The 25,780-nt window shown below is 46.6% G+C and overlaps 1 protein-coding gene across 1 annotated transcript in view; it reads left to right on the top strand.

Annotated features, from left to right (window-relative positions):
* The window catches only part of LOC122542252 (caspase recruitment domain-containing protein 11-like), a 119,658-nt gene extending 95,100 nt beyond the window's left edge, over window positions 1-24,558 (top strand). Inside the window, exons 15-23 of the mRNA XM_043679794.1 lie at window positions 1,575-1,695; window positions 3,429-3,546; window positions 6,964-7,204; window positions 8,542-8,614; window positions 9,520-9,640; window positions 10,542-10,697; window positions 17,091-17,206; window positions 20,820-20,935; window positions 23,061-24,558. Of these exons, the coding sequence (XP_043535729.1) occupies window positions 1,575-1,695; window positions 3,429-3,546; window positions 6,964-7,204; window positions 8,542-8,614; window positions 9,520-9,640; window positions 10,542-10,697; window positions 17,091-17,206; window positions 20,820-20,935; window positions 23,061-23,334 (1,336 nt within the window). The 3' untranslated portion in view covers window positions 23,335-24,558. The remainder of the gene's footprint in view (window positions 1-1,574; window positions 1,696-3,428; window positions 3,547-6,963; window positions 7,205-8,541; window positions 8,615-9,519; window positions 9,641-10,541; window positions 10,698-17,090; window positions 17,207-20,819; window positions 20,936-23,060) is intronic.
* The last annotated feature ends 1,222 nt before the right edge of the window (window positions 24,559-25,780 follow it).

The raw sequence follows: 25,780 nt of genomic DNA, 5'->3' as shown, positions 1-25,780 counted from the left end.
TGAGGTGAGGGGTGTGGTGAGGGGTGTGTTGGGGATGGTGAGTGGGCTGGTGAGGGGTGAGGTGAGGAGGGTGGTGAGGGGTGTGGGAGGGGTGTTGTAAGGGAGATGGTGAGGGGGGTGGTGAGGGGAGCAGAGAGTGGGGCACTGAGTGAGATGTGTAGTACTCTGCGATTGGTTTCTAGCCTCCAGCAGCTGTGGGTAGTGTGCGTACAGGGATAACAATCCCAGTGTGTCATCCTCCATCTCCTGCTCTGTTTCTTCCAAACGTATTTTGCGATTTTCTTCAGTATTGATGGCACTATGTAAATGCTCAGCCCACCATGGGTCCAGTTGTTTCTGGTATATGGGAGAACCTGATTTACACAAAGAGTGGTTCTATACTACCTTTGTTAATATCCTGCTTTTCCTGAATATTCTGACTCAATGAAATGAAATGTTGCTAGAATCACCTGCCTCGACCACCACCACACGGCGGCCTTTACAAATCTAAGTTGTTGTTGGCACACTATTCAGCTAGTTGGGGCTTCACAATTGTGCCTAGCCTCTGACCTACAGCAACATCCCCTCTTCTAGTAGACGTCACTGGTGAGCAATGCAGGGGAGGTCTGTCAGAGCTGGTTCCTTCTCAGCCTGATGGTCAAGACCAGGGAGGGATAGAGACTGAGCTGTCCCTTATAACAGCACTTCCTCAACAATTCCCATTCCAAATACTTCCCCTGTACAATGTCATTCTCCCCTTCCATGCTCAGCTGGGCTGGGGAGCAAGTCTTCTCCCACACCAGGAACAGCTATCCTTTGTAGGTGAGATTTCTAAGGGAGCCCTCTGTCTGGGATCAGTTTCCTCAGCAGTCCTTAGAAGCGACCCCAGGTAATTGGCAGCTTTTGCACTTCACATGCCAACACCAAAACGAGCACCCTCCAACCGAGGCTCCAGAGGCGTCCCAACGCTAACCTGCCCTGCAACGCTCTTAACAGAACCGGCAAGTTAGAGGGTCATTTCTGGCAACGAAAGGAGGCCATTCGGCCCACTGAGTCCACGCAGAGCAATCCCATCTGTCCCACTCCACATAGCTCCTGCAAACTTGTATCCTGTGTGCATTTGCGCACAGGTGTGTGTCTGTGTACATGTCGGTGTGTGTGTCCATGCACAGGCGTGTGTCTGTATGTGTCCAAATCTGTGCCTGTGTGTGAGTACATGTGTGTGTGTGTTCATGTCTGTATGAATGCACATTTGTGTACATGTTTGTGCATTCATGTATGTTCCCATGTACAAGATGGTGTATGTCTTTGTGTGTGTGTGCATGCATTATGTGTACATATATGCGATAATGTATGTTTCTTTGTGTGTGTACATGTGTGTGTACACTGTGCATGTCTGTGTGAGTGCATGTGCATATGCATGTATACATGTTCATGCATGTTACCAAATATGAGATGATGCATGTGTGTGTGTGTGTCCATGTTCGTCGCAAATAGTCCTGAAGTTCCAGATTTTCCATTCCTGTGAAATGCCTATGAATGGTTCTCCTTTGCTGGAGGTGCTACAGAAATGCAAATTATTTTTGTTGCCACAGGACGCATTCTCTCTCCCTATCACTGCCCGACCTCTCGAACCTGATCTACAGTGTTAAACACGACTGTGAGGATGCCAGCGGGTCTGCCATCTTCACCCAGGAGAGCTCGGAACTGGACAAGGTAGGACCATGGGTCAGACATCTAGGAATACGTCGGAATCTGACCTGCCATTTCGTTCGGGATTGTTTCTCTGTGTGCTAATCATCTGTGGAAGACTGTGACACCACAATGCTTTTAGTCGAAGGGCCCCTTTTGAAACACAAGTACCAGCTAAGCTACAATGTCAGGTGATGAGGACAGATTGGAGAGGCTGGGGTTGTCTTCCTTGCAACAGAGAACGCTGAGGGTTGGCATGATTGAGGAATGGTGAGGGGTAGAGATAGAGTAGACTGGAGGAACCCGTTTCCCTCAGCAGAGAGTTCAAAACCCAGGGGTCACAGATTCGAGCAAAGTGGCAGAAAGGTTAGAGGGGATGTGAGGAAAAGGGTTTTTTATTGCAGAGGATGGTGAGTGTCTGGAATTGGCTGCCTGAGTTGGTGGTGGAGGGAGAGACCTTAAGCTGTTTTAAGAAGTCCCTGGATCTACACCTTATGAGCTGTAAGCTGCAAGTCTATGGACCGTATGCAGGGAGATGGGATCAGGCGTGGAAACAGGCCCTTTGGCCCAACAAGTCCACACTGACCCTCCAAAGAGCAACCCACCCAAACCCATTCCCCTACACCTAACACTATGGGCAATTTAGCATGGCCAATTCACCTAACCTGCACATCATTGGACTGTGGGGGGAAACCCACGCAGACACGGGGAGAATGTGCAAACTCCACACGGACAGTTGCCTGAGGCGGGAATTGAACCCAGGTCTCTGGCGCTGTGAGGCAGCAGTGCTAACCACTGTGCCACCATGCCGCCTATAATCTGGGTCTTTGCATCAGCATGGACAAGATGGACCAAATGGTTCCATTCTGTGCTGTATTGTTTCTGTGGCCCTATGGTCATCTGGTTCACCCTTTTTGGAGAAGGGAGTCTGCCTTCCCTATCTGGTCTGGCCTACATTACGATGTCGTTGACTCTGACATGGCTCTACCAAGCCACTCAGGTCAAGAAGTAATTACTGCACTTGGATCTCCAGAAGGCATTCTACAAGGTACTACACCACAGGTCACTACATAACGTAAGGGCTAGTGGTGTTGGGTATGGAGAAGAGAATTGGTTGGCTAATACGAAGCAGGTGGGTGGGCATAAATGGGTCATGGTCAATTCTGGGCAGTCTTTTTCAAGACATGATCGTGGAAGATGGGACGAAGGGAGATATGTGTTTGAAGACTCAATCCTCGTGGTCAGAAGTCACATGACCCCAGGTTATAATCCAACAGGTTTACCGGTATCCCCCACTTTTCGAAAGGTCACTTTACACCACTTCACTCTTATGAAAGGCCGAGATTAGAGTGGTGCTAGAAGAGCACAACATGTCTGGCAACATCCGAGGAGGTGTCTTATGAAAGGCCTACAGTCGTACCTGTTTTCGTTAACAGGAAGAAATCCAAAGAGGATTTTTTGCTTTTACTAGAAAATTTTCCCACATAAGTTAATGCTTCTTTGCTTTACGCCATGTCAGCTTACGAAAGGAACGCCCTCCTTCCGATTGGGGTCAGGGGTGGGGGGGGGTGTCCCGAATTTGAAATCCACAAGCTTTCGGAGGTGAACCTGACACAGGAGCAACGCTCTGAACGCTTGTGACTTCAAATAAACTGTTGGACTGTAACCTGGTGTCATGTGACTTCTGACTTGGTCCACCCCAGCCTGACACCAGCACCTCCACCTCAGTCTTCAAGTGCGTTTGAATCTCTTCTCAGCTGGACGATGGAACAAAGCACAGAATATCGCGACGCAACTGTACCAGAAAGGGCGCGCATTGGAAGGTCAGGAGGAACCCGACAGCAGATCCCCTCGAAGATCAGCAGCAGCAAGAGGGTGAGTGAGAACAAACAGAGGGACAGCGCAGACTGAGGTAGATGTGTACAGAGTCTAACAGGCATGGGAGGAGGTCATTCAAGGTTTTGACTCCATGCTGATGAAAACATAATGGATAGACTCCCTGGAAGAAAGCTCTCGGAGATGGAGCCGATATCATCACTCCAACACCCGTGGCTATCTCTTCACTGCCTAGGTACCAAATTCTGTAATTCCGTCCTGAAACACTTCCACTTCTCCATCTCACTCACTTCCTTTAAAGACCATCCTTAAACCAATCTCTTTGACAAAGTCCTCATGCAGCTCCTCGTCAATTTCTTCCACAACTGTAGAACTGTTCAAGAGTTAAAAGGCGCCATATGAATCCAAGCTGGGCGGCACGGTGGCTCAGCAGTTAGTACGGCTGCCTCACAGTGTCAGGGACCCAGGTTCGATTCCACCCTTGGGCGACTGTCTGTGTGGAGTTTGCACGTTCTCCCTGTGTCTGCGTGGGTGTGTTCTAGTTTCCTTCCAGAGTCCAAAGGTTAGGTGGATCGGCCATGCCAAAATGGTCCGTAGTGTGCAGAGTAGGTGGACTAGCCATGGGAAATATAGATTAGAGTGGTGCTGGAAAAGCGGAGCAGGAAAATTGACGTTTTGGGCAAAAGCCCTTCATCAGGAATGTAGTACCCACTCCTGCCACGGGGAGATATAGGGACAGGATGGGTCTGAATGGGATGCTCTTTGGAGGGGCAGCGTGGTTTCGTTGGGTCAAATGGCCTGCTTCCACACTGTCGGGATGCTATGATTTGGCACGTCAGGTATCTTCAGCAGTACCTCGAGGGCAGTCTGTCACCTCTTGCCCTCAGTGTTGTTACAACTGGGCCCGAGGTGACACTTGCCAATCTGAGCCTATCCCTAATCCCAATTTGATTCCAGATGCGGTACCCTGAACCTTTCAGCTCCCAGGTGCAAAGGGATGAACCAGGTCCCATTGCTCATTCACCCATTCCCTCAATTGCTTGCAACAAGATTAATATATTCAGTCTGACTCAAACCGAAATGTACTTCTGTTTTAAAAGGAGCCAATTGAACTGGACTTTCTTAAACTAACATAAGACCATAAACCATCGGAATAAAAGGAGGCCATTCAGCCCATTGAGTCTGCTTTGCCGTGCAACGCGATTGTGGCTGATCTGATAATCCTCATGTCCACTCTCCCGCCTTTTCCCCATTACTTTCCTGCAATCTCTTGATTGTCAAGAGGATCGAAGCTTACGGGGAGAATGGGGATGAGGAACCTATCAGCCATGATTGAATGGCAGAGCTGACTCGATGGGCCGAAAGGCCTATTTTCTGCTCCTATGTCTATCTTGTCTTTTAACCCTTGATTCTCTTCCTGATTAAACATCTGTCTGTGCCAGCCTTGGAATGTCCTGCGTGATCCCATCTCGACAGCCCTCTGTGGGGACAGATTCACACCCCTCAGAGAGAGACGATATTTCTCCTCATCCCTGTCTTTAAAAAAAAGAGTGAGTTTATTAATCCCTAACTGGGGGAAAGAAAAGTTAACACAATACACAAGCAAGACAGGTCAGAAAAAAAAAGGTGAGTTCAAAAAGATCAGGATAAATAAGAGATAAGTGAGGAGTAGTGAGATAATGTTATGTTCTTCATTGGATGGCACGTTTGGGATTGTTGGCAGTTGATCTGTCCATTCTTAGTTCTTTCAGTTTGTTGCAAATTCTGTCCTTTTGATTCCTTTGACGATGGCTGAATTTCAGCATTGAGTGACAGACATGGAGCCCTTCAGTTGTGGTGGTGCAGTGTCTCAGTGGTTAGCCCTACTGCCTCATAGCGTCGGGGACCTGGGTTTGATTCCCGCCTCAGGCGACTGACTGTGTGGGGTTTGCACGTTCTCTCCGTGTCTCCATGGGTTTCCTCCGGGTGCTCCGGTTTCCTCCCACAGTCCAAAGATGTGCACGCTAGGGTGGTTTGGCTGTGCTAACTTGCTCCATAGTGTTTGGGCTAGATGGATAGGCCACAGGAATGGGTGAGATGCTCTTCGGAGGATCAGTGTGGACTCAATGGGCTGAATAGCCGCACTGTAGGGATTCAAAAAAATGTTGCTTTACCTGCAGCACAGGGGTGTTGAAAATGGCTGTTCTCAAAACTGTGGACCTTACAGCAGTCTAGTCTACACGACAGACTATCTTACTAATAACACACAGACATTAGTGTTGTAGCCAGTGTTTAAAAACTGCATTTCAGCGAGCAAAACAGACATGTCCACAAGTGGAGACTTTCTGCTGAGGGGGGATAGTAAGCACCCTTGTTATCTCTTCTCTTTGTTGCAGTCCTCTTTGTTAAAACAAAACACAGACTTCTTGTAAGTAGAAGAAAGATATGTCAATACATATTTCGGGGTTCTCATCTGGCATTGCATCCATCTTTTTGTGTGACCCTCGGCCTGGACTTTACCGTCATGCAGCCAATGAGCAGGTCCCAAAATCGCAACAGTGTGGAAGCAGGCCATTCGGCCCATTGAGTTCACACCGACCCTCTGAAGCACATCCCACCCAGACCCACCCTGTGTCAGGGGCATACCCCTACCCGAGAAGGATGGGGGTGGGGAGGGAAATCTAATTGAAACTTACAGAATACTGAATGTCCTGGACCAAGTGGATTCTGGGAAGTTGTTTCCATTGGTAGGAGAGACCTGGACCTGAGGGCACAGCCTTAGAGTAAAGGGAAGACCCTTTAGAATGGAGATAAGGAGAAACCTCTTCAGCCAGAGAGTGGGGAATCTATGGAATTCACTGCCACAGAAGGCTGTGGAGGCCGGGTCAGTGAGTATATTTAAAACGGAGATAGATAGGTTCTTGAGTGTCAAGGGGATCAAGGGTTATGCGGAGAAAGCAGGAAAATGGGGTTGAGAATCTTATCAGCCATGTTTTAATGGGGGAGTGGACTCAATGGGCTGAATGGCCTAATTTCCAGCCTATGTACCTCCCACAGCCAACCCTGAACACTATGGGAGAATTTCCCACAGCCAATCCACTCTAACCTGCACATCTTTGGACTGTGGGAGGAAACCGGAGTACCCGGAGGAAATCCACCCAGACTCCATGGGACAATTTTCCATAATCGACCCACCTAGCCTTCACATCACTGTGATGCTATGGGGTAACTTAGCGTAACCTGCACATATCTGTGACACAGTCATGGGGAGAATGCGCAAGCTCCACACAGACAGTCACCCGAGGCTGGAATCGAACCTGGGCCCCTGGCGCTGTGAGGCAGCAGTGCTAACCACTGAGCCACATGCTGTGCTAATCTCCCCTCCCACTCCGTCCTGTGTTTTGTCATGATGGTATGTGTGTTCAACACTGTGCACTGATGCTTCTCTCTCACTGGTTTTGGCACCTGGCCATCTAGGTCACATGAGGCTTGAGCAGGTCCTGGAAGATGAGGAGTCAATGTCTCAAGGTTCGTTCTACATCCGGGTTAACCTGAACATCCTCGGCCAAGTGGACAACTGCTCACTGCAGGTGAAGTGTGATGAGATCCTGCACGTTCTGGACACCGGCCAACACACAAAATATGAGTGGCCGTGCGCCCGAGTCGACCCATTTACCAAGAAGGATCTGGAGCATGGAACCATCCCCAGCTACAGCAGGTACAGAGCGGGCTATTCAATAAAGACAGCTTTACTACAATTGGGAGAGACGGAGGGGGGGAGGCAGCTAAATGGGCAGCATGGTAGCTCAGTGGTTAGCACTGCTCCCTCACGGCGCCAGCAACCTGGGTTCAATTCCAGGCTCGGGCAACTGTTTGTGTGTGAAGTTTGCACATTCTCCCCGTGTGTGAGTGGGTTTCCTCCGGGTGCTCTGGATTCCTCCCACAGTCCAAAGATGTGCAGGTTAGGGTGGATTGGCCATGCTAAATAGCCCCATACTGTTCAGCAATGTGTAGATTAAGTGCATTAGTCAGGGTAAATGTAGGGTAATAGATTAGGGGGAATGGGTCTGGGTGGGTTCCTCTTCAGAGGGTCGGTATGGACTTGCTGGGCCGAAGGGCCTGCTTACACACTGTGGGGATTCTAAATCGAGGCAAGGCACTGCGGACGCTGGACGCCTGCAGAGAGGAACCTTGGAGAAACTCAGCAGGTCAGGAAGGAATCAAAGGGGGACGGAAATACTTCGGTTTGAAATCAAGATGTGATTGGTCAGTAGGAAGAGCTCCAATTCGTGCCGAAAAGCGTGGTTGTAACCACCGTAAGGCAGACTCACCAGGCCAGGGCTCGGTGACCTCTTGACTCTCCTTGAGTGTAAGTCATAAAGGAAGCCGTGTGCAGTGTACTATTGTCCGGCTGGTCATTCCAACAGCAGCGTCTATGGAGAGAGAAAGCAGATGAATGTTTCAAGTCTGGTATGACTCTTCTTCTGCACAGTTCTGACAAAGCGCCACCGGACTCGATGTTTCTCTCTCCGTTGATGCTGCCGGACCTGCTAAATGACCAACGAACTTCAATCTGGCAATGGCTTAGGGAGTTCATTTTGAAAGGCTGCTCTCTATCCAAGGCATAATCTGAGAATTAGGGGCCAGACCGTTCAGGAGAGAGGTTCGGCCACACCTCTACACACAAATGATGATACAGACTTGGCTCTCTCTTCCACCATCAGCAGTGGCTGCTGGTTCAGTTGTTAGTTTGAAATCCGAGATAGGTAGGATTTTGTTAAGCAAAAGTATTAAGGGATATGGGCCAAAGGCAGGTATATGGAGTTAGGCCACAGATCAGCCACTGAATGGCGGAACAGGCCCGAGGGGCTGAATGGCCTACTCCCGTTCCTACGTTCCTCAATGGACACCATTTTCTCTGGGAAGATTACTGCTAGTGCTCCATGTGATAAAGGATTCTTAATGCCGAGCAAGAGAGAAACAACATGTTTATCTTGATTAGCTTGTTGTGGGGGTCGTGAGACTGAGCTGCTTGAAATGGTTTATCTCTTCCAGAGCTTACCAGCTCCTCCTGCTTAAAATCTACGCACTGACAGCAAACGTTGAGAAGAAAGAGAGGGCGAGAAAGGTAAGGAGCCACCAACTCTACTTGGACAACGTCAGCAGTCCTATTTACTTGTCATCATAATCCAGCCAATGGACCTTATTTAGTAAATTGATGTAATCCCTCATTGCAATAGTAACAACTAACTGATGATTAGCTATTCAAGGGTCAGAGTTGTAGGGTATAGAAGGAGATCATTTGACCCAGGCAGAGAAATCTAGTCAGTCCCATTTCATTCACAGAGTCATAGAGTCATCCAGCATGGAAATAGACCCTTCGGCCCAACCACTCCATGCCTACCATAATCCCAAACTAAACTAGTCCCACCTGCCTGCTCCTGGCCCATATCCCTCCAAACCTTTCCTGTTCATGTACACATCCAAATGTCTTTTCAGCGTTGTAAGTGTCCCCACATCCACCACTTCCTCAGGAAGGTCATTCCACACACGAACAACTCTCTATGTAAAAAAAATTTGCTCCTCATGTCTTCTTAAAATCTCTCTCCTCTCACCTTAAAATTGTGCCCCTAGTTTTGAAATCTCTCATCCTAGGAAAAAGACAACTACCATTAATGCTATCTATGCCCCTCATTATTTTATAAACTTGTGTAAGGTCGCCTCTCAGCCTCCTACACTCCAGTGAAAAATGTCCCAGCCTATCCAGCCTTTCTTTATAACTCATACCCTGCACCATTCTTGAGAAATATATTCTGAACCCACTCCAGCTTAATAATATCCTTCCCATCAGGGCACAGTATTCCAGAAGGGGTCTCACCGATGCTCTGTACAATCTCAACATATTGTCCCAACTCCTGTAACCCAGTGAATTTTAAATCATTAGTCAACCTACCTGACTGTAGGTTTAGACACACTAAAGATGAGATGTGAGAATTCTCTCCTCACTAATCTATCCTTACTTCTTTCCTCAAGTTTGCGAAGAACAACATTAAGGTGAAGAAGGTGTGTTCAGATCGAGTGAGAATTGTACCTGCGAGTCTCCCCCGATATCTGCCTAGTGCCTGTAACCCTACTCTCAGATCCTGGTATGAAAGTGAGTCAAATCAACTGAACAATTCCTCTGCTTTTAGCTGATCTTTTGTGTCTTTGGTTGTAGCAAAATGTTTAGAATCCTTGACCTCTCGGTCAATAAATGCTTCTCGGATTTGCTATCCCACTGCTGAAAGAAGAAACAGGAAGGGAAAAAGCCTCCCAATTCTTGACCTTACCAATCCATTTTATTTCTCGCTTGTAACTGAAATATGGCTCATTTGTGTATTGTTGAGTCTGGATCCATTGTCTTCCCAAGCTGGTAGGCCAGATAGTTGCAGACAACACTTTCATGTCCAATATGCGAAACGTCTTGTGGGAGTATAATTTCAAACAAGAGACACAAGTTTCTTGAAACCTGCCTCCGTCGATAGTTTCAATGGCTTTAGACACAGTGATAATTTCAGCTCAGGCGATTTTGATTATTCCATGTTGGTTTCATGAACTTGCCTCAGACTCAGTGATGACTGTGTTAGGCCCATATTTCTTCCTTTCCAAGGAACATTTCAGTCCACAAAGGCCTTTGACAGTGGAAGATTCGAAAATTGACCGTCCGCATTTGACCGCTGTCATTTTGATGACTTTCCTGGACTGAGCTGCACTAAAGGTGCAGGAAATGGGAGTCTGGGCAACTTGCCAAAATCTCCCAGTCTGTTCAGCAAACCGTATCATGGACATACAGTACATTCTTTACAACTGGAAGAAAGTAAAATGGAGATTATCTCCTGAGTAGAGTTACTCAAGGGCCACTTTGGATGTGTGGGCGTGTGTTCGTCAGTGGGGACGTCAAAACGCATCTCTGCTATCGGTGGGCATTGCCCGTGAACCCCCCCAAATGATTTGGGGAGGGGGGGGGGTGGAGTTTGAATCTCTTTTAAAAACAGTGATGTTCTCTTGCATTCCAGATAAGGATGAGAAGATCTTGCCGTACAGTCTGGTTCAGCCAATCACCGTCTGGCAAAAGCGGCCGGTTATCATCATGCCCACGGTGTTGGCCAAAGCGTTGATGCACCGTCTGCTTCAGTCTCCACCCGCATCAGAGTTCAACATGGTGCAGCCAGGTACGTTCAATCTCTTCCCATTGACAGACCAATGAGGCCAATTGGCCCATCATTGAAAGCGCTACCCAATGACCGGTAGCCCCGTGACTGTCTCCCTTTCAGTTGCTTACTGGGTCTCCTTTTGGAGAGTTATTAAGAGCGGGAGGAGGCCATTCAGCCCCTCAAGCCTGCTCCACCATTTGCTGTGATCATGGCTGACCTCATCTCAGCCTCAACTGCACTTTCCTTCCCGCTCTCCAAAACCCTTCAACCTATTACTAATCTCCTCCTTAAACTTAATCAATGTCCCAACATCCATCGTACTCTGAGCTAGTGAGCCCTACAGACTCACAGCCCTTTGAGAGATGTAATTTCTCCTCATCTCTGTTTTCAATCTGCCTTAACTCTAAACCATCACCTCTTGTTCTAAATTGCCTCACGTGAGAAAACATCTTCTCTACGTCGACTCTGTCAATCCCCTTTAGCATCTTCTGTACCTTGATTAGATCACCTCTCATTCTTTTAAACCCTAGAGGCTATCAGGCTACATTGCTCGATCTCTCGATGATTGAATCTATCCTTCAGTGAATTGTAGATCAACAACTCCTTGAGTAAGCAATAAAGTGCCAGATTTCACTTGAATCTTTGTCAATTATTTTTACTTTGTCTCCTCTGGCTACTGGTGTTATCCCATTGAAATATGGCTTGCCCCATGGAACCTCATGTCTCATTGAATCTTCCCTGAGCTCTCTCAAACTCTGAGGAACATAAGAGACAGGAAATGGGCTTGCCCATTCAGTTTGCTATTCAATGTGACCTTAGCCTTCCACTCTCCTTTCCCACCCAAATCATAGAATTTCTACAGTGCAGATAGAGGCCAATCGGCCCGTCGAGTCTGCGTTGTCCGTCCGAGGACAACGCAGTGCTGCATCCCCATGGCTAATCCACATACTGTACATCTCTAGTCACAATGGAGCGATCTCATGACTATTCCTGCACATCTTTAGACTGTGGGAGGAAACCGAGGCAAACCCGTGCTGAATGTGTACACTCCACACAGACAGTCGCCTGAGGCCGGAATCGGACTCGGGTACCGAGTGAGGCAGCAGTGCTAACCACTGAGCCACCCCAAATATCTCCTGATGCTTTGAGAGGCCAAAATTCTGTCTGTCCTGAATCTTAAATATATTCAAAGTTGGAACATCCAGAATCCTAGTATTCAGAGGATTCCAAAGATTCACAACCCTTTGAATGAAATTTCTTCTCCGTGGCTCAGTGGTTAGCACTGCTGCCTCACAGCACCAGGGACCCAGGTTCGATTCCAGCCACGGGTGAATGGCTGTTTGGAGTTTGCACATCCCACCCCCCCCCCCCATGTACCCCCATGGTTTCCTCCCACAGCCCATATTTGTGCAGATTAGGGAATTGGCCAGACTAAATTGCCCATAGTATTCAGGGATGTGTAGGTTAGGTGCATTAGTCAGGAGTAAATGTAGAGTTTGGGGAATGGGTTTTGGTGGATTACTCTTCGGAGGGTCAGCATGGACTTGTTGGGCCGAATGGCCTGTTCCAACACTGTGGGGATTCTAAATGGTGGATCCCTCATCGTGGACCTGTGTCTCTAATAGATTCCCCAACCAGGGGGAAACAACCTCTCAGTTAGTCACCTGTCAAGCCTCTCACTTTTGCCCTTCAATCCCCTCCCTCACACTTACCTCTCCAACCAAACACTCAGTCCTCACATTTAATGGATATCGACCTGGGAAAGCACAGCAGGTTAGGCAGCAGCCAAGGAGCAAGAATATCGATGTTTCGGACTGCAACCTTTCGTCAGGACTGGGGAGGGAGAGGGGAGCTCAGAAATAAATAGAGGGGTTGGGGGGACTGCTGGGGGAAGGGCAGGTGAGAAGGTGATAGGTGGTTGCAGGTCGGGGATTATTGTGATTGGTCAGCGGGAAGGGTAGCGCAGATAGGTGAGTAGGAACATGATCAGGTGAGGTCAGATCAGAGAGGTGAGGGGAACGGGGAGGGCTGGACATTGGGTAAGGCTGGAGGGAGTTTGAAGCCTCATATCTCCTGGTGTGGCTGGGTGTCTTTGTTTTGCAGAATGCTTTGTGACATTGTATTCAGTGCAATTGAAATATAAGTTGTTGTTCGACACTCTAGCAAGGGAGGTAGTTGCACTCCTGTGGTGCCTTTCATGACTTCAGGATGTTGCAAATTGCTTCACTGTGTGACAATGCTGCTCCTTTAACAAGGTTATAGTGTCTTGTGTTTTCTTTTTCAAAAGGGGTTGTAAAAGACAGAGGTTCCGATTTGTCTAGGCTAAGGCCACTTTGCTAATGGCTAACAGATACTGCCTAAGGCAACAATCAGGAAAAATGGCTTTTAGATTAATTGTTAAAACACTTTAACAATGAAAGGGGAGTGACCAGATATCCCAGTTTAGGGGTTTTGTCCTGTTTGGATTAGTTTTTAGCTGGGGACCAACTACAGTGAAAAGAGGTTCCATGCTGATTCTCTCTCTCCTGCATCTCTCTGGTAAGAACCTGGGTTTGAATTTATCTTTTTAGCCAAGGGATGTGTTTATGGGGATGTTGCAGGAAATTGGAAAAGCATCATTAAATTGCAATAGAGTCGGTTGGGTTTTCAGAAAGGTTATGTTATTCGACGTTGTATTCTCTTTTGTTCCTGTTGCGATCGGTAGTCTGTAAATAAATTCTGAAAATGTGTTGCTGGAAAAGCGCAGCAGGTCAGGCAGCATCCAAGGAACAGGAGAATCGACGTTTCGGGCATGAGCCCTTCTTCATTCCTGAAGAAGGGCTCATGCCCGAAACATCGATTCTCCTGCTCCTTGGATGCTGCCTGACCTGCTGCGCTTTTCCAGCAACACATTTTCAGCTCTGATCTCCAGCATCTGCAGTCCTCACTTTCTCCTCTTTAAATAAATTCTGTTTTGTTTAAAACTTGAGTGGTTTGACCAGCTGCATCACTCCTGGAATATCCACTTTTACACCTGCTTAAAACAAACTAGCAAAGTTAGGGTCTGGGTTACTTTATTAACATGTTTTAAGGGGAGTCTGACCTGGTCCACCACAACTGCCAGTTGCTTTTAAAGTGTTGCTGTGTTGGAAATGTGAGTGTCAAACTGTGCAGAATGGGCTGAGGAGTGGCAGATGGAGTTTAATTCAGATAAATGCGAGGTGCTGCATTTTGGGAAAGCAAATCTTAGCAGGACTTACACACTTAATGGTAAAGTCTTAGGGAGTGTTGCTGAACAAAGAGACCTTGGAGTGCAGGTTCATAGCTCCTTGAATGTAGAGTCGTAGGTAGATAGGATAGTGAAGAACAGTATGCTTTCCTTTCTTGGTCAGAGCAATGGTGTAGGAGTTGGGAGGTTGTGTTGCAGCTGTACAGGACATTGGTTAGGCCACTTTTGGAATATTGCGTGCAATTCTGGTCTCCTTCCTATGGGAAGGATGTTGTGAAACTTGAAAGAGTTCAGAAAAGATTTACAAGGATGTTGCCAGGGTTGGAGGGTTTGAGCTACAGGGAGAGGCTGAACAGGCTGGGGCTGTTTTCCCTGGAGCGTTGGAGGCCGAGGGATGACCTTATAGAGGTTTATAAAATCATAAGGGGCATGGATAAGATAAATAGACAAAGTCTCTTCTCTGGGGTGGGGGAGTCCAGACTGGAGAGCATAGGTTTAGGGTGAGAGGAGAAAGATATAAAAGAGACCTAAGGGGCAACTTTTTCACACAGAGGGTGGTGCGTGTATGGAATAAGCTGCCGGAGGAAGTGGTGGAGGCTGGTACAATACAATGTTTAAAAGGCATCTGGATGGGTATATGAATAGGAAGGGTTTAGAGGGATATGGGTCAGGTACTGGCAAGTGGGACTAGATTGGATTAGGGTATCTAATCAGCATGGACAAGTTGGACTGTTTGGTCTGTTTCCTTGCTGTACATCTCTATGACTCTATGTCATAAACAGCAATTCGATATTGACCAGATAATCTAATTTTAGGGATAAATATTGGCCCAGATCACCAGAGGGGACCCTTCTCCTCGTCTCTGAAATAATCCCATTCACACCACTCAAATGGGCTTCCAGTGTGTTGGTTAATCTCTCACCATCCACAATGCAGCACTCCCTCCATAACGCACTGCAGTCAGCTCAGATCATGTGCTAAAGATTGTGCATTAGAAGTGGAACTGAAGGGAGTGCAGCAGAGATTTACCGGAACAATACCTGAACTCTCGGGATTGAGCTGCGATGAGAGATTAAGTTGTGTTCCCTAGAATGTCGATTTGATCTGAATTTTCAAGATATTAAGGGAAACAGTCAGGATTGATTGAGAGAAACTGCTCTCGCTGGTTAGAAGTCTGGGACAAGGGTCAAAATTAAAACAAAACTAAGGCTGTTGTTAACCTAGAAATGATTTACGAGGATGTTGCTGGAACTGGAGGGTTTGACCTACAGGGAGAGGCTGAATAGGCTGGGACTGTTTTTCTTCCTGAAGTGTCAGAGGCTGAGGGCTGACCTTTATAGATGTTTAAAAAATTGTGTGGTGCATAGCTAAGCCAAAGTCTTTTTCCAAGGGCATGGGTGGCCAGCTCTAGAGGGCATAGGTTTAAGGTGAGAGGGGAAATATTTAGAAGGGACCTGAGGGGCAACTTTTTCACACAGAGCAGGGTGCATGTATGGAATGAGCTGCCAGAGGGAGTGGTGGAGGCTGGTACAATTACAATATTTGAAATACATTTGGACAGGTACATGAATGGGAAGAGTTCAGAGCGATTTGGGTCAAATGTTGGCAAATGGGATGAGATTAGGTTAGGATATCTGGTCAGCATGGACGAGTTGGATCGAAGAGTCTGTTTCCGTGGGGCATATCTCTTTGACTCTATAGCCAGACCCTCAGGAGTGAAATTAAGAATTCTACTGAAAAACGATGCGAGAGCTTTGGAATTCTCCTCCATTAGTGCTGACTGATGCTGGACTGATTGTTATCTTTAAATCTGCGATTGATGGATTTTGTGAACCAGAGATTTTTAAGGGGGGTAAAGATGGGGATGTGGAATTGGACTGTCGATTTTCCATGCATAGCAGAACAGGCTTGAGGGGCAATTTAATGATGCTTTTCCAATGGCCTCCTTCTGTTCCTGTAACCTGATACAGAGAGAGAATCCAATCAACAGATCCCCGACTGAAGCTGAGTTTGATTTTATCCAACCTCAAACTCAGTGGATTGATGTGAGAGATCCTTTTGATCATTCTGTTTCAAAGACCCCTCTCACCCCAGTTATACGTCTGACAGGCAGATGATACAAAAGTTTGAAAACACGTACAAACAGATTCAAGAACAGCTTCTTCCCCACTGTATTCGGACTTATGAACAGACTTCTCATATATTAGAGTTGATCTTTCTCTGGACTTTATCTGTAGCTGTAATGCTATACTCCACATTCCATTCCATTTACTCTGATGTACTTATAGGGAAAAGTGAGGACTGCAAATGGACTTATGTAAGATATGATTTGGCTGGATAGCATGCACTTTTCGCTGTATTAAGGATATTATTGAACTGGAAAGAGTGCACAAAAGATTTCCTAGGATACTGTCTGGACTGGAAGGATTGAGTTATAAGGAGAGTCTGGGACATGTTTCCTCGGAGCGTAGGAGACTGAAGAGTGATCTTATAGAGGTCTATACAGTCATGAGGGGTGTAGATAAGATAGATAGCGATGGCTTTTCACGATGGTAGATGCCTCTAAAACTAGAGGGTATGGGTTTAAGGTGAGAGGGGAGAGATACAGAAGGGTCCAGAGGGACAATTTTTTCCACACAGAGGGTGAAGTGTATCGGGAATGGGCTTCCAGAGGTAGTGGTGGAGGTGAGTACAGTTTTGTTATTTATGAAATATTTAGACAGGTGCATGTAGGTTTGCTTGCTGAGCTGGAAGGTTCATTTCCAGACGTTTCGTTTCCCTACTAGATAACATCATCAGTGAGCCTCTGGATGAAGCACTGCTGATGATTCCTGCTTTCTATTTATATGTTTGGGCTTCTTTGGGTTGGTGATGTCATTTCCTGGTGTGATGTCATTTCCTATGGTGAATTGTTCCTTTTCTCAGGGGGTGGTAGATGGGGTCTAACTTGATGTGTTTGTTGATAAAGTTCCGGCTGGAATGCCATGCTTCTAGGAATTCTCGTGCGTGTGTGTCTGTTTGGCTTGTCTTAGGATGGATGTGTTGTCCCTTCCTCATCTGTATGTGAGGACATTAGTGAGAGAGGGTCATGAAAACGAGCGCATGGACAGTTGGGCTAAAGGCCCTGTTTCCCTGCTGTAGACCTCTATGTGACAATAATAAATCAAATCAACATCAAAACAATCAAATACTTTCTTTTCCAGAAATTGTCACTGAAGAGCAGCTGAAGACAAAGACAAGGTTCTCTCTACAGAAGATCAGGAATCAGACCACATTCGAGTGCATTACACTTGAAACTATCAGAGATGTTATAGCCAAGGTACAGCTGTACTTTAACACTGGAGGGCTCATTAGCCTCATCCTTGTACTGTCTGTGGTGAAAGTCTGTGGTGATTTCATGGTTCTGTGTCTTTTAATGATTGGGACAGAGCATTTGGAGTTGAGATGATGCACCCAATGATATTCACTTTGTTCTGAACACAAAATGCAAAGGGTTGTGGGATTGTCACCAGTTGTGTTCTGCTAACACTGTGCTCCTCTAATAAAGTCCATTCTTTCATTAGAGACAGAGAGATAGCTGGTGGTACATCTAACCTGAGGGTCACCATGCCTCAGACGAGAGAAGAAGTTCAGAAGGAATGACCTTCATGGTGACCTCAGCCAATGCAGGAATTGAACCCACCACTGTTGCAATGCAAGCTAGCTGTCCAGCTAATTGACCCTCTAGCTCTTTCCTCTCCCTCTGTTGGAGATGAGAAGCATGGAGAATTATCCTGTAATTTTGCTTTGTGAATATTGAGGGCCAGCATGTTTATAGACAAGCCTAACCTCAAACTCTTAAAGGTTTGAGTTACAGGGAGAGGCTGAGAATTTTTTCACTGCAGCAGAGAAGGGTGAGGGGTGACCTTCTAGAGGTTGAGAAAATGGATGTAGATTGACTCGCTGAGCTGGAAGGTTCAGAAACCGAACCTTCCAGCTCAGTGAACAAGTGTACAGCCAGAACCTCAACTTGAGCTACAAATCTTCTCAAAACTCGCTAAGGTTTATACACTCCTGAGGGGCATAGATAAGGTGAATGGCAGGTGGCTTTTGCCTAGGATGGGGGGGGGGCGGGGTTTAAAACAAGGGGGCTTATTTTTTTAAGTTGAGAAGAGACAGATTTAAAAAAAACATTTTTACACATAGAGTGATCCACGTGTGGAATGAGCTTCCCAAGGAAATGGTGGACATGGGTACAATTACAACATTTAAAAGCACTTAGATAAGGAGATTTTATGAGAGCACAAAAAGGGCCAACAGTTCATCTGAAAGACAGCACCCGTGACAATGCAGCATCCACTCGGTACTGCCCTGAAAGTGTCAGCCTCGGTTTTGTTTTTATCTTATTCATTCACAGAACGTGGGCATCACTGGTCAGGCCAGCATTTATTGCCCATCCCTAATTGCCCAGAAGGCAGTTGAGAGTCAACCACGTTGCTGTGGGTCTGGAGTAGGCCTGACCGGGTAAGGATGGCAGTTTCCTTCCCTGTTTGTGAACCAGATGGGCTTTTCCTGACATGGTTACTATTAGGTATTTAATTCCAAGTTTTTATTGAATTCAAATTCCACCATCCGCCGTGGCGGGATTCGAACCCGGGGTTTGGTGCTAAAGTCTCTGGAGTGGTATTTGAATCTGCAACCTCTCACTCTGAGGCAAGTGCACTTCTCATTGAGACTCAGCCACAATGAATGTGAATTGCATTGTATGACCCATATCTATCCATCTCTGTCTCCACTGTGTATGCAGTGTACACCAGGAAGGCAGAGACTTGTGATTAGATTACTTACAGTATGGAAACAGGCTCTTCGGCCCAACAAGTCCACACCAACACGCAACCCACCCAGACCCATTCCCCTACATTTATCCCTTCACCTAACACTATGGGCAATTTAGCATGGCCAATTCACCTAACCATGTGATGTTGTGGTACTGTCCCTATCTCTGAGCCAAGACACCCAGGTTCAAGTCCCACCTGCTCCAGAGTTGTGCCATAATGTTTATGATCAGTTTGACTCAAAAATATCTATATTGGCCAAGAGGAAATGATAGCACAGTGCTAAGTTGACTGGGCTAATGGACCTGGAATGACCCTTTGGAGATGAGCTCAAATTTCACTATGGTAATTGAGGTAGATTTAAATTTAATTAAATTAATCTTAAATTACAAAAGTATGATCTTAATAAACGATTGGATCACCACAAAAACCCATCTGATTCACCAAGGTTTTTAACAGAAAGAAATCTGTCCTTCTTATCTGGTTTGACCTTCAATACCCATAGCAACATGGTTGGCCCTCTGAAATGGCCTATTGAGTTGTATATCACCCATAGCAACATGGTTGACCCTCTGAAATTGCCTACTTAATTGTATATGCTCCATAGCATCATGGTTGGCCCTCTGAAATGGCCTATTGAATTGTATATCGCCCATAGCAACATGGTTGACCCTCTGAAATGGCCTATTGAATTGTAAATCACCCACAGCAACATGGCTGACCCTCTGAAATGGCCTACTGAATTGTATCAATGTTATCAGAATTGTCCCAGTAAAGCAAAGTCCAATCAGAAACACTGTGGATAGGACTTCACCGCAAGGATGGCATCATTTCAAAAAAGGGGAATTAGAAATGGGCATTAAAAGCTGGGCTTGCCACATCCCATCAGAGAATAAAGCAGAATTATTCTGGGTATTGTTTGTTCTATATTCACCTGTAACATGGAGTGCTCTAATCCTCACAAACAGTTTATTCCAAACTATTGCAACCAAAATAAAAATCAACATTTTCGTATTAAGAAAGCTCAGGTCCTTCTGTGGCACAGTGGTAGTGTCCCTGCCCTGGACCAGGAGACCTAGGTTCAAATCCCACCTGCTCCAGAGGTGTGTAATAACATCTCTGAATAATAAAGAAAAATGAGGAGCGGGACAGGTCCTCTTGTGGCATAATGGTAGTGTCCCTACCCCTGGGCCAGGAGACCCAGGTCTAAAAACAAGGACTGCAGATGCTGGAAACCAGAGTCTAGATTAGAATGGTGCTGGAAAAGCACAGCAGATCAGGCAGCATCCGAGGAGCAGGAAAATCGACATTTCGGGCAAACGCCCTTCATCAGGAATAGAGGCAGGGTGCCTGCAGAGTGGAGAGATAAATGAGAGGAGGGTGGGAGTGGGGAGAAAGTAACATAGAGTACAATAGGTGAGTGAGGGTGGGGATGGAGGTGATAGGTTGGGGGTGAGGGTGGGGGAAGGTAGCAAAGAGTACAATGGGTGGATGGGGGTGGGGATGGAGGTGAGAAGTCAGAGAGGAGGGGGAATATATAGGTGGAAACAAAAATAGGCAGGTAGGACAGGTCATGGGGATGGTGCTGAGCTGAAAGGTTGCGAGGAGACCGAGGTTCAAGTCCCACCTGCTCCAAAGGTGTGTAATAACATCTCTGAATAATAAAGAAAAATGAGTACAAAGGGACAGGTCCTCTTGTGGCATAGTGTTCCTATCCCTGGACCGGGAGTTGCAGGTTCAAGTCTCACATACACCAGGGGTGTGTAATAACATCTCTGAACAAGTTGATTAGGAAACTAGTTTAAATGAAGAATAATTGGGAACTGTAAGCGGAGGAGGGTTGATGGCTGAAGGAAGGTTGATGGCTGAAGAGTACAAGAGAAGGCAGGGTAAATTTGACACAAACACATTAAAAAGGAAACTATTGGAAGGTCTTATGGAGATTGGAGTGATTGGTGCACAGGTGGAGGGCTGAATGCCCGCCATTTTCTGATTCTAAAAGGATTAAGGGTGGGATTGGAAGTGTATCCCCTTCTGAACAACAGTAGTCTACCCCTAACCAAGTGGGATATAAGTGGCCTGTACTTCCCCATGGTCTGACTGTGTTTCTTTCCCTAGGACCGACACGGTCTGCTGCCAATAGGAGTGCACTCTGCTAAGGACCTAATTACGGAGAAGATCTACACAATCATTATACATATCAAAGTGACCACAAAAAACATCAAGAAATTAAGGTAATATTCTAGCCAAGGCAATGAGGGAGTCACTGGGAAGGTGGGAGGAGGGGGGATTTGTTCAGTAAGGTCCAGTGTGCAAATGGAATGGAACGTGGAAGGAGACAGGTACATCTCCAGGGTGACCTCTAGCCCAAGCGGAGGTATCTGATCAGATCTCCCTTGCCTCTACCGGCCACCACAATATTTCGACCTAAGTACGGCTGTTCATCCTGAGTTAAATTTTTGGGACCTCAACAAATTTCGGTGTGGGACTTGGCTCTTCCTTCTCGTGTACCTTTGTGCTACGAGACGATGGCAGCTGTAGACGATACGCAAGGCATTTTGAAAAGAGGGGGGCGCTCCTTATTGGTCAGTGAGGAGTGGAATTTTAGCAAAGATTAGATTAGATTAGATTACTTACAGTGTGGAAACAGGCCCTTCGGCCCAACAAGTCCACACCGACCCGCCGAAGCGCAACCCACCCATACCCCTACCCCTACATTTACCACTTACCTAACACTACGGGCAATTTAGCATGGCCAATTCACCTGACCTGCACATCTTTTGGATTGTGGGAGGAAACCGGAGCACCCGGGAGAAATCCACGCAGACACGGGGAGAACGTGCAAACTCCACACAGTCAGTCGCCTGAGGTGGGAATTGAACCCGGGTCTCTGGCGCTGTGAGGCAGCAGTGCTAACCACTGTGCCACCGTGCCGCCCACATTGAATTTGAATTCAATCATTAAACAAAATCTGGAATTAAGAGTCTAATGATAATCATGACACAATTGTTAAAACAAAAAAAACCTTCTGATTCACAAAAGCCCTTTTGGGGAGGAAATGTGCAGTCTTTACCCAGTCTGGCCCATGTGCGACTCCAGCAATGTGCCCCTTGGGTAATTAGGGATGGGCAATAAATGCCAACCTGCCGAGTGATGCCTCATGTGGTGAATGAATTTTTTAAAAAATTGATAAGGAACCTCCTTAGCAACCACTTGGATGTGATATCTGAGGGCAAAGGACTTGTGTCCGGGCACTAATCTCGGCAGGTGAGGGGGCAGAAAAGGGTCCGTGGAGTGTCTTTACAATTGGCTTCATGTGAAGGAGAGTTTCAAAATAATAGCCGTGCCTGATCTCCGACCCACCACCCCTGGCGTGCGGTACACTAGTTGATAAAGTTCAACATGTCAGTGTTGCTTGTACTGATGACAGTGGCTTGCCTGGAGTTAGCTGCAGAGACTGGCTTTCTGGGAGAGGCTTTGTAGATGACAGCACTGCCTCAGAAAGGGTCAGCTGCCCTGACCAGGACCCTGGGAGATTGCAAGAGGACTCTGGGAGATTGTAGGAGGATCCTGGGAGGTTGCGGGAGGATGCTGGGAATTTGTGGGAGGACGCTGGGAAGTTGTGAGAAATCCTGGGAGATTGTGGGAAGACCTTGGGAGATTTTGGCAGGACCCTGGGAGATTGCAGGAGGACACTAGGAGATTGTGGGAGGATCTTGGGAGGGATAAAACCCACCCTCCCAAAAACAATCCCACAGCTTGGGGGGAATCTCTGAATGCCTCGCTCAAGTGACTCTTCACTTTTATTTTTATTTTGGATTCCCAGCATCTCCAAAGTGCTGGAGAAACTCAGCAGGTGGACCAGCATCTGCGGAGAGAGAGAGAGAGAGAGAAACAGGGTTAATATTTCAGGTCCAGTTTGGAACACCAGAGTCATACTGGACTCGAAATATTAACTCCGTTTCTGTCTCCACAGAAGATGCCAGACCCATTGAGTTTCCCTCGCACTTTTTATTTGCGATTTTCATCCTGTTTCTTACGAGTTGGCGGCAAGGCCGAGAGGACTTCCTAGTGGAGTGTACCCTCTTCTTCATCCAAAGCCTGCGTTCCTCAGAGGATGTGGCTAGATGTTGGCGAAAAGCAGGAACGTTGGTTTACTCACCAGTTCCTTCTCTCTTTTAATATAAGAACACTGAGGCCAATAACAGGTGTCCTGCCCAGCTACCCCAACCAAGATCGAGGCCACTCCTGCTCTCACCCCGTCAGTGCCCACCTCCCAGATACACCTGAAAGAATCAAGCTGAGAAACATTTAGATAGGTGCTCCAGAGTGATTGAGAACGCTTTGTCTTTTCTTCAGGAAACTGGCTCCAAAGTCCTGCAGCAGCGACGATGAGTTCCTCAAGCTGTACCGCATTGAGCAGAAGCACTTAGAGACCGTGCCATGCCTCTCTGCCACTGTGGAGCCCAACGCATGGACCAGCGTCGAGGAGCTCATCAAGTTCGTGAAGACCAGCATCCTCCAGGAACAGCAGAAGATTGTCTGGATCGAGCAGAACAAGTTGTTGCTGGACATTGAGAGCTTGTCATCAGCCGACCTGACCAGCCAATCAGATGTTTCCAGTTGTCTGTAGTGGAGTCGGCTGGAGATCACTCTTGGTAGACCTGAGACAGGTCTAAACCCACAGCAGAACGCTGCCCCACAGTTGACCACCAGTGAATACCCTTAGGACAAGTGTTCAGAGTTCAGGGTTGTGCAGTTCTAAGGATCCAACTGGGACAGTGTAGGGGATTCCTGAACTCCATCTGACCCCGATGTTGGAAATACCTGGGATCGTCTTCAATCACACTGGTAGGGCAGGCTTTGTATTGTGGTTGGAGAGAGTTCAGGCAAACTACTTGGCCATTATTAATAAGAACAGATGATTGGATTTCGGAGAGCAAACTCCAACATCATTTAAAAAGCCAATGTGAATTGCACACCACAGTATTTTCACATAACACTAATCGAGTTACGCTGTTATACAAGGAATCAAAACTTAATGTGTCCATGTGAAATGGGTTTATCGCTCACAACTGAGCGACTTATCCACCACCAAAATCACCGTGACTTGTTATTTTGCTTATTTTTAACACTACTATGTGTGAAGCGGGGTTAGATAACACAGGGACCCCCATGTAATTCACTGACCAGTCAAACACACTGTATTTATTTTTCTATAGCGTTTTAAATTTATATTTCAAGCTATACTTCAAAAGAAAAAAGACTGACGATAATTTGGAGTATACACTACTGTGGAGCGGAGGAGTTTTTGTACAAGTCAGACAGTGGAGACTCAAGGCAATGGTGCGACTGTCAGACTGTAATGTTGACATGGCACAGTGTTTATTGTAAGTGTAACATTCACAATGCAAACACCTAACTCTGCAAACTGTGAAATCATGACATTAGGAAGCAAGGTTTTCTAGACATTATAAAATATATTGCAGGAAGATCTTATTTTTGTGTCTGGCATACCAATTGAATATAGATCCTGTTTTGTATGTACTGACAGTGTTATTGGACTCCTATTTAATGCTTATCCAGGCTGTAACTATCCTTCAATAAGCTTGCACCAATTGCAGAATTCAGATTTGGTTCCAACGTAGAAATGTGTCATCTAATGGTAGTCAAATTATTGCTGCACCCTTTAGCGTTGACCCCTCTAAACCTATCTTTCTATCCTGAAGATGTCTCTAGGTATTTCAGGCCCAGGGCTTTTCTTGAATGGCCATTGACACAGTTGATTCTGGATCAGTGGTGCTGGAAGAGCACAGAAGTTCAGGCAGCATCCAAGGAGCTTCGAAATCGACGTTTCGGGCAAAAGCCTGACACAGTTGAGCCTACTGAGTTAGTTATTCTGCTGGGGTAGGCATCGTTGCAAAGTCTAATCCCATCCTCACCTGCAGGGGGTAACTAAATAATATCGTGGGCCTGACAGTTCAGCTGACCCTTTTTGACTCCGACCCTTAACTGCGGTGAGGCCCACCCGGTCAATGGTGCTCATTTCAACAGCAGGACCAAATGAGAGCTACATCAACACAGAGCCTTGATTGCTCCCGGGACTTGGCATCACTCTGGGCTCTGTTTTCACTCTCACTCCTATCGGAACAAGAGGACAGTACGTGAACTCCAAAGTGAAAAGTAGACTGCATTGTCAAGAAAACTACAAATGCTGCAGGCCCACGGCTATATAAATCATTCAGCTCCCCCAGTTGGATACTGTGTTGTAATATAAGCTGTGATATCACGAGCAAAGTATCAATGTTTACACAAAAATAAATACTTTTGCTAATTGAGTGATTGTGCAAAATTTATTCACAAAGTTTATTCATTCTTTATTTATTGCTCCAGAGGACAGTTAAGAGTCAACCACACTGCTAGAGGTCTGGAGTCACATGTAGACCAGTTTCCTTCCCTAAAGGACTTTAATGAGCTAAATGGGTTTTCCCAACAATCAGTTCCTGGTCATCATTAGACTCTTTCATTGCAGATTAGATAAGATTCCCTACAGTGTGGAAACAGGCCCTTCGATCCAACAAGTCCACACTGACCCTCTGAAGAGTAACCCACCCAGACCCATTTCCCTCTGACTAATGCACCTAACACTATGGGGCAATTTAGTGTGGCCAATTCACCCTGACCTGCACATCTTTGGACTGTGGGAGGAAACCGGATCACCCGGAGGAAACCCACGCAGACACGGAGAGAATGTACAAACTCCACACAGGCAGTCACCCGAGGCTGGAATCGAACCTGGGACCCTGGTGCTGTGAGGCAGCAGTGCTGACCACTGAGACGCATTTTATTGAATTCACACTCCACCATCTGCTATGCTGGGATTTGAACCCAGGTCCCATAACATTATAAAGTCATTGGGATGTACAGCACTGAACCAGACCCTTCGGTACAACTCATCCATGCTGACCAGATATCTTAACCACCCCCACCCCCAAACTTTTAAATGCAGAGAAAATGAAAAGCAAAGCTCTCTCCAATGAAAACAAACTGAAATTAAAGTAACCTCGACATCATCCCCA

The sequence above is a fragment of the Chiloscyllium plagiosum genome, chromosome 39 (genome assembly GCF_004010195.1).
Source record: "Chiloscyllium plagiosum isolate BGI_BamShark_2017 chromosome 39, ASM401019v2, whole genome shotgun sequence".
In the NCBI taxonomy this organism is placed as follows: domain Eukaryota; kingdom Metazoa; phylum Chordata; class Chondrichthyes; order Orectolobiformes; family Hemiscylliidae; genus Chiloscyllium; species Chiloscyllium plagiosum.
Note: the sequence above shows the minus strand (reverse complement) of the source record. Positions and strands in the feature narration are given on the sequence as shown.